At 39.6% G+C, this 8260-nt stretch overlaps 2 protein-coding genes, 1 long non-coding RNA gene and 1 pseudogene across 3 annotated transcripts in view; 2 read left to right on the top strand and 2 right to left on the bottom strand.

Moving 5' to 3' along the window:
• Positions 1–2721, top strand: part of LOC104778493 (transcription initiation factor TFIID subunit 6b) — a gene marked incomplete in the record, with an annotated part of 3600 nt that extends 879 nt beyond the window's left edge. The window contains 7 exon segments of the mRNA XM_010502953.2: positions 50–187; positions 288–383; positions 492–616; positions 806–938; positions 1933–2058; positions 2168–2279; positions 2369–2721. Coding sequence (XP_010501255.1) covers positions 50–187; positions 288–383; positions 492–616; positions 806–938; positions 1933–2058; positions 2168–2279; positions 2369–2640 — 1002 coding nt within the window.
• On the bottom strand, positions 1637–2038 carry LOC104778492. The gene is made up of 2 exons (XR_766450.1): positions 1874–2038; positions 1637–1760 (listed from the first exon to the last, which is right to left on the bottom strand). It is a non-coding gene; the product is annotated as an uncharacterized LOC104778492 (long non-coding RNA).
• LOC104778494 (sodium/hydrogen exchanger 5-like) lies at positions 2667–6732 on the bottom strand. Its single transcript, XM_010502954.2, has 21 exons — positions 6474–6732; positions 6331–6382; positions 6157–6216; positions 6041–6065; positions 5849–5934; positions 5659–5770; positions 5450–5512; positions 5299–5318; positions 5114–5211; positions 4665–4693; positions 4553–4584; positions 4412–4459; positions 4277–4337; positions 4086–4183; positions 3916–3991; positions 3795–3814; positions 3588–3685; positions 3383–3492; positions 3180–3263; positions 2976–3097; positions 2667–2890 (listed from the first exon to the last, which is right to left on the bottom strand). The coding sequence occupies exons 1-21, from the start codon at positions 6655–6657 to the stop codon at positions 2803–2805; spliced, it is 1566 nt and encodes a 521-aa protein (XP_010501256.1). The 5' UTR covers positions 6658–6732; the 3' UTR covers positions 2667–2802.
• Positions 7150–8231, top strand: LOC104778491 (annotated as a pseudogene).

Raw genomic sequence — 8260 nt, 5'->3', positions numbered from 1 at the left:
TCTCTCTCTCTCTCTCTCTCTTTGAGGCTATATATAACCTTTGATGCAGATTTACTTTGACAAAGTCACGGAGTGGGCTTTGACTCAATCCGGCTCCACCATCTTTAGACAAGCACTCTCTAGCTTGGAAACTGACCCTGGACTCCACCCATTAGTTCCCTTTTTCACTTCTTTCATTGCTGAAGAGGTTTTCTTTGTGATCAAACTTTTTAAGTCTCGATTTTTATCCTAACTTGGGAGTCATTCTACTACATTTTTGACTACTTTTGTGTTTCCAATTTCTCCAGATTGTGAGGAACATGGATAATCACCAAATTTTGTTGGCTTTGATGCGTATTGCTAGAAGCCTCCTTCATAACCCTCATGTACATATTGAACCATATGTAAGTTTTGTTGCTATATCCTGCAACTCCAGTTGGTGGCTCACACACATTTTTTTTTTTCTGTCTTTTCCTGTTTCTGTGGACCTTATCTTCTTGTATTCTGTTTAGCTGCATCAATTGATGCCGTCTTTTATCACTTGCCTCACTGCCAAACGCTTAGGAAGAAGGTTATCTGATAGTCACTGGGATTTGAGAAACTTCACTGCCAGTACAGTTGCTTCAACCTGCAGAAGGTTAATGTTGTTACATTCTTGCTTTGTGATTTCATGAATCTTGTAGAACCATATAACTGCTGTAGCCTAGAGGATTTATTTGGCATATTTCATCCTTGGTAACTGGAACATCGTTATTGTATGTATACAAAATGATAATCATCTGATATATAGCATGACCTGCAATCACATTAGTGAACATTTTGACAGGTTTGGACATGTTTATCACAACTTGTTGCCACGTGTTACAAGATCACTGCTTCATACCTTTTTGGACCCAACCAAGGCACTGCCACAACATTATGGGGCAATTCAAGGGATGGTAGCCCTTGGGCTTAATATGGTACTTGTTCTTGATGCTTGATTATCATAAGGAAGAGTGGCACTTTAGGTTGTGAGCCTAGAATTTCCCACAAGATAAAATAAGTTTAAAACTAATAGCAATTGTTAAACCTGCAATTGAACCGTAATCTTAAGGTGGTAGCCAAATAAGNCTTTGATGCGTATTGCTAGAAGCCTCCTTCATAACCCTCATGTACATATTGAACCATATGTAAGTTTTGTTGCTATATCCTGCAACTCCAGTTGGTGGCTCACACACATTTTTTTTTTTCTGTCTTTTCCTGTTTCTGTGGACCTTATCTTCTTGTATTCTGTTTAGCTGCATCAATTGATGCCGTCTTTTATCACTTGCCTCACTGCCAAACGCTTAGGAAGAAGGTTATCTGATAGTCACTGGGATTTGAGAAACTTCACTGCCAGTACAGTTGCTTCAACCTGCAGAAGGTTAATGTTGTTACATTCTTGCTTTGTGATTTCATGAATCTTGTAGAACCATATAACTGCTGTAGCCTAGAGGATTTATTTGGCATATTTCATCCTTGGTAACTGGAACATCGTTATTGTATGTATACAAAATGATAATCATCTGATATATAGCATGACCTGCAATCACATTAGTGAACATTTTGACAGGTTTGGACATGTTTATCACAACTTGTTGCCACGTGTTACAAGATCACTGCTTCATACCTTTTTGGACCCAACCAAGGCACTGCCACAACATTATGGGGCAATTCAAGGGATGGTAGCCCTTGGGCTTAATATGGTACTTGTTCTTGATGCTTGATTATCATAAGGAAGAGTGGCACTTTAGGTTGTGAGCCTAGAATTTCCCACAAGATAAAATAAGTTTAAAACTAATAGCAATTGTTAAACCTGCAATTGAACCGTAATCTTAAGGTGGTAGCCAAATAAGTTTAGAGTGTCCTCTCTTACCCTAGGATATATCCTTTGGTCGTCCATGAATATTTTCCTTGCTTTACTCCTTTGTCTAGGTTCGTTTTCTTGTTCTCCCAAATCTAGGGCCGTATCTGCTGCTTCTTTTACCTGAATTGGTACCTGAGAAGCAGAAGGAAGAAGCGAAGAGGCACGGGGCTTGGCTCGTTTATGGAGCGTTGATGGTGAGTATGTTGTCTAGTTTGATGCATGAGATAGATAACTTTTTTTTTTCTTTCAATCTCGTGTGGCGAAACAGGCAGCAGAGGATATAAACATTTTAACTGTCCATAGGTCGCAGCGGGTCGATGCCTATATGAACGGCTTAAAACATCTGAGGCTCTGCTGTCTCCTCCAACTAGCTCTGTCTGGAAGACAAATGGAAAGGTCACCAATGCCCGGCAAAGTATAAATTCTGATCTCATCCTTTTTTTGTGTTCCAAACATGGAGATTCAGGCACGTTCTTGAATAATTTTTTTTTTCTTTGGGCCAAGGTAAACGCAAAGCAAGTACTGACAACTTAACTCATCAACCACCACTGAAGAAGATAGCAGTAGGCGGAATTATGCAAATGAGCTCCACACAGATGCAGATGAACGGAGGCACAACAATCCCACAACAGCCGCTAGTTGGAAGGGACATTGCTCGGAGGACTTCAGCTACTATGGACACTACCGTTGACAACTATCTCCATCCTCTTTTTGAGTATTTTGGTGAGAGCATGCTTATGTTCACCCCCAAACATGAACTCAGTTTCTTCTTGTAACAATTTATTCACATGCAAGTGTTTTGTACCACAAATAATTCATATATAATAATTGGAAATATTTTGGAGAGGTAGAATCAACTCGTTGTACTCTTACAGCATTTGCACGTGAACAAAAATTATAACTTGGCCTAGATCACACATATACACTGGCCTAACGTGTTACTCTCCATCTCCATCCCCATCTCCACTGTTAGTTGTGAAGAATGGTGTCAGAAAGTTTTTGTCCAACGCGGTGAATGATGTAGTACTGCAAAGTTTTGTTAAGTGAGACCCAAGAAATGCAAAAAACGCTTTCTACTCAGGAAAAAAAAAAGTCATTCTCTTATTCTTACGTTTTGTGAAACTCCTTCAGCTTCATCTTGAACCTGCTTCCTGATGATGATGTATCCTCGTCAGATGAAGCCCCAATGCTAAAAGGAGGAGGGACATACCGATGATCGATCTCTTCAAAGCCCTGACCATGTATCTGGGTGCGTCAGAAAAGTACATACACAAATTTAGTTCAAAGGTATTAGCTTAGATCGTCGAGGGTTTACTTCAGACATGGAGTCATCAAGATCGTCACCTACAACTTCCAAAGCTTCCAACATTTTACCTGTCGAACCTCCTATTAGTAAAACCTGAAATGGATAAGAAACGAAGCGTATGTATAACTCTCCAAGATTAATGAAGCCTTATGTATACTACTGCTGCAAATGAAAAACATATATGCTTTTCATGGAGAGAATACGAAACTTACCGTGACAACAACAATGGCTGTGGTTGCAGTAAAGATGATTTGACCGTGACCCTCTGGTAGGTCATGAAGTGATTGAAGTGCAAGCGCAAATGCCATTGCCCCTCGTAGTCCTATCGATGTGCCAATATGTGTACAAGTTTTCATAGTGTGTAGACATAAGAATGGGCATCAGGAGACCAGAACAAAAGCTATAAACTCATCTCACCACTATACCAAAGGGCTTTTTGGTGCTTCATAGGTATCTTCTGGTTATCCTGTCTAAATAGGTTGACCAAATATGCACACCCAAATACATTGACAGCCCTGCGTGAGATAAACATTGCAAAACTTCTAGGTAAATCTGAATGGAAAACCATGGTGACAATGAAGCGATCAGCCAAGATAAAAAAACATTCGTAAGGGATTTAGTCACCTAGCCACGCCAATAAACAACTGATGTCAGTCATGAAATGCAGAAGCAAAAAGTAAAGTCAAGGATTAACAAAACTAGGTAACACTGCATAGAATCATTGACCATCAGCATATGAGGATACAATAGAGAAGAGGATAAACCCAACATGGGACCAGCTATGCTGCTCCATGGCAATATCAAATCCCATGTAAATGAACCTAGAAAAGCATTAAACAAATCATTATCAATCCAACAGTGTTCTAAGCTTAAAAATTATTATCTGATAATGGGATGTTATTGTTCTTGACTCACGTGAAAGTTTCTGCCAGGGAGGAAATCAAGTGAAAGAAAGAAGATACGAAACTCTGTGAAGCTTCTGAGAGATTTGAGAAAGTGTATCGCTTCATAACCTACAGCAGCACTGTATTAGGCTGCCTGAATATGCCTTTCCATAAATATTAGCATCAATTAAGATGTACGAACTAAAATGAGTCGGCTATTACAATTCCTGTAAAGAGTATAGACACAATCCCGGAGAGACCAACACCTTCTGCAAGCATGTATCTGACAACACAACCAAAATACATTAGGTGGAAGAAGTGTTATGAAAAATACAAAGAAACAGGAAGAGTACTTACGAGAAATAAGGGAAAAGCACAAAGAGACAACACTCCAAGTTCTGAAGACTGAGGAATAGAAAAAGAAAAAGCAGACACATTACAAGATGTTCTGAGAGTATTAACAATAAAAACAATAGTATAGAAACATGTGGCGATTACTTCTCCGTATCCAATCCTGCATACTTAAAGAGGTGTTCTGAGTTAAGGTTTTAACAATACATTTAGCCATGTAACATCTAATAAGCAAAGAAAAGGAATCGAGGAAGGATATTAAAGCTGAAGTGAATCCAACCCCAACCCCTGCAGAACAATATTAAGACCGTTAGTATGTTTAACCAATATATGAGGTCAGTGAGAGTCTGGCAGAACTCTTTTTTTCTGGGAGAAAAGAGTACATTTTGATTCATGTAAAGAAAAGGGAAAACGGGTCTTATTATTCTTATATACATAGAAAAAGAAAACAGGTCTTACATATGTAGATGTATATGTAATTGTTAAGGGCTTAGAAACAAAGCTTCCCAGATCCAAAAGGTAATTAGTATGACCATTTCAATTCAAGTTATTGTTTATTTCGGTTGCATGAAGCTTCACAAAGGTACCTAGTCTTTAGTTCACTGTTTCACTAATAGTGCTCTAGTTTGGTACGAGGAAATTTTATGAGTTAATAAGACTAATATTGTTGCAAAACTGTGAAGAAGGGTCAGAACGGGGAAAACAGACCTGCAGACATTGAGCCAGCAAAAGTCTCAAGAAACCTGATCACCACCATGAGAAAATGTTCCCCAGACGAGGACTGGCGGTTAACTAATGACATTGTTCTGCATCGAAAGTTTTTCTATGGTACTTTAATACTTTGCATAAAAAGGTATGGAAAGGGGGGGAAAAAAATCATGTGGTTTACAGACCTGTACAAAGATATTGCCATCTACGAGCCACACAACAAATACATGAAACACAAAAAAAACATCTGATGGAGTTAATGTTCTGGGTATTTCGTTTGCATATAAACCTAAAAGGAAGAGATCAATATATCGCAGGAGCTAATTAAACACTCACAGCATCATTCAAAACTGATTCTCCAAAGACCAAAGCATACAGATTGACGTCGGTGCCCACATCCTGCAATCAGATTTAACAAGAAATGTTCATAGAAATGCAACAGGCATCAATTTAGGAAAGTAAATTCATATCCTCAGGTGGCATGGCATCATCACAGATTGCAGTTAGGGATCAAAATTGATAGTAACAGGGGAAAGCAGATGCACCTGGAATATAGACAGTACAGTGACAGGGTCCGTAGCTGAGATAAGTGCACCAAACATAAGACACTCCACAAATGGAAGTTTATACATGAGATACATAGAGCCGCCAAGATAACTGCAAAAGGCGGGAAAATCAGATAAGGGTACAGGCAAAAAAATATAATGGAAGAAAGAAGAGGGTTATGATCCCTACACTAGACCACCAGTGACGACAGAAGCCACAAAAGTTCCAATGATAGCAAAGGTAACAATGGCTCCAAAGTTAGAAAAGAACGGTTTCTGCAAGAGGGAAAATATATATATATATATATTAGGAGAAGCCGTAATTAAGTCAGCCACTTTCTAGAATATACAATAGTGGGAAGAAAGAAAGATAAGCACTTACAGGTTGAAGACTGAAACCTGACTGGGTTCAAACAAATGGACGATGTCAAGGAAATTGACATTTATACATAATAGAAGAGGATCAAAATGCAGATATAGTTGGAAGGCAAAGGATATAATATGATGGGAGGCAACAGAAACAAGAAGAAGAACTCCTCGTGGAAATTAAACCAAGTCCTGATACAGAAGAGCAAATAGAACAAACCCAACACTAGTGTAAGCTGAGGAAACGATATCATATCAGGAAAACTCAGTCTCTTGGAGGACAGGGAGGATAAGAGGGGGATAAACCTAATGCTAGTCTCAGTATCGGAGATATTAGCAAGGACACCGACGATTAAACCTGAAATTACGCCGGAAGAGGAAGCTAGGGAAGGAGAATTCAAAGTGAGAGCAAAGGGCGAAAGAGGGAGAGAGAGAAGTGATAACCCTACCAATGAGAAGCGAACCGCTAGCTTCAGGAAGATAGTGGAATCGGTGACGGCGGAGGACATGGCCGAGAACGAAGGAAAGGACGAGCATCATAATCTGAAGCAGTATACCAACGCCGGCTGCTTGCTGCTGCTTAACCTGTCCCTGAGGATCGTGGCCCGCCGGAGACATCGGCAGTTCCCCCATTGAGATTGAGATTGACGATCCTCCCTGAATTCCTTGAGAGAGACTTTGGGGGAGAAATGTCGAGCTTTCAGCTTTTTTCTAACAAGAGTCAAACAGCTAAAAACGCAGTCGTTTCATCAGTTGCAATTTTCTTTCTCTTGATTTCATTTTCAAAATTCACGTACTGTTGCAATTGTGTTGATCGATTCATTATGTGGTAATTCATAACCATGGATCAAATTTTTTTTTTTTTTACAAGTGAAATTTGAATTCGGATGGGTGACACTCACCGGCTATTATGATGATCAACTTATCACAAAGGAACAGAGGATTGGGTACATATCTTTTGTTGTCTGAGGTTGTTCTAGTTAGGAACATATATACTCAGTGATATATTTGGGAGAAATGAAAAGATTCGTACGCCAGGTTATTGGTTAGCCCTGCCAAATTATGCTTTTATTTAATAGAAAGAATTAGCAAGTGGAATGATTGGAGTACAAAAAATCGAGAAGAAAAAGCCTAAATAATTAATGCAAAAGCTTAGCATGGGAGTCAAGCAAGTACACGCTTAGAAGCACATCATATCAGACGACCCCAATCCAAACCTTTACACTACGTACTAGTACTACAAATAGGCTTCGAAATTATTCAAATATGAAACACCTCACTTCAGGACTTCACCTTTGCAATAACATCTTGTTAGTTAACAACATACGCTAGCTCAAAATGGCTGCCCCGGTTGACTTCTTCCCTTTTTACCCACACCGTCCCATCAACATCCTTTCCCTTCTCCATTTCCAGCCCCACCGCATTATCTGCCCCCTCCACCGCCACCATCTTCTCGTCCCCATCACCCACCGCCACCTCCTTCCCACTTTGCTTCTCCACCACCACCTCTTCCCCATTTTCCCCCGCCACCATATCCTCGTCCCCATCAGCCACCGCCTCCACCTCACGTTCTTCCACCACCACCGCCGGGTCATCATCATGTTATCGTTGTGGTTGTTATCTCTCTAGGCAGTTTGTTTTTTCTTGCATTTCTCGCTACTGCTCTCTTCTGCTATCTCAAGAAAAGAAGAATGTCTTCTACAAAGACTGAGATTATCAAGTTTGATGAACACCTTAAAGTCCAAGAAACCATAGTGCCAGGACCCCATGGCGAACAAACGAGAGTGGTAATGCTCGAAGAAGACATTCATTTGGAAGAGGATATTCACAATACTGAAAAGCTTAGCCGAGCTAATTACCTCAGTTCAAGTACTGGAGGTCATGCCATTGATATATCAAACCCCAATCATCACTTTATTGAACACAAGGCCTAAATCAAAAGAGATGGTATAGGCCAAAATGTAACCTACCAATCATTTATTAATCACCATCTAAATAATATAAACAAGTTAAATGTGGTCTCAAATCTTGCAATCATATCCGTGCTTTTCTCCCAGTTACTATTCCAAAATTTATGCCTATCTCTGTCCAGTTTATACAAATTCTATCCTATATAGATGAACAGTCTACACTATCTATGCCGTATTATTCCATCCGTTCCTTCACCTTGCTTCATGATTTCCACTTTGACAATCAGTAGACTACTATAAATTTATGATCACTGATTTCGTTTGCT

The sequence above is a fragment of the Camelina sativa genome, chromosome 3, assembly GCF_000633955.1.
Source record: "Camelina sativa cultivar DH55 chromosome 3, Cs, whole genome shotgun sequence".
NCBI lineage: Eukaryota > Viridiplantae > Streptophyta > Magnoliopsida > Brassicales > Brassicaceae > Camelina > Camelina sativa.
This window is presented reverse-complemented; position numbering and strand designations above follow the sequence as displayed.

Bases quoted from the DNA above. Each gene is read 5' to 3' on its own strand.
- LOC104778494 (XM_010502954.2), bottom strand. From the start codon at position 6,657: ATGGGGGAACTGCCGATGTCTCCGGCGGGCCACGATCCTCAGGGACAG. The intron at 6,066-6,156 runs ATATCCTTTGCC...ATTTGTTTGAAC, and splicing joins CTGTTGCCTCCCATCATATT to CCAGTCAGGTTTCAGTCTTC. The intron at 4,585-4,664 runs ATATCCTTCCTC...AACTCAGAACAC, and splicing joins TTGGATTCACTTCAGCTTTA to CTCTTTAAGTATGCAGGATT.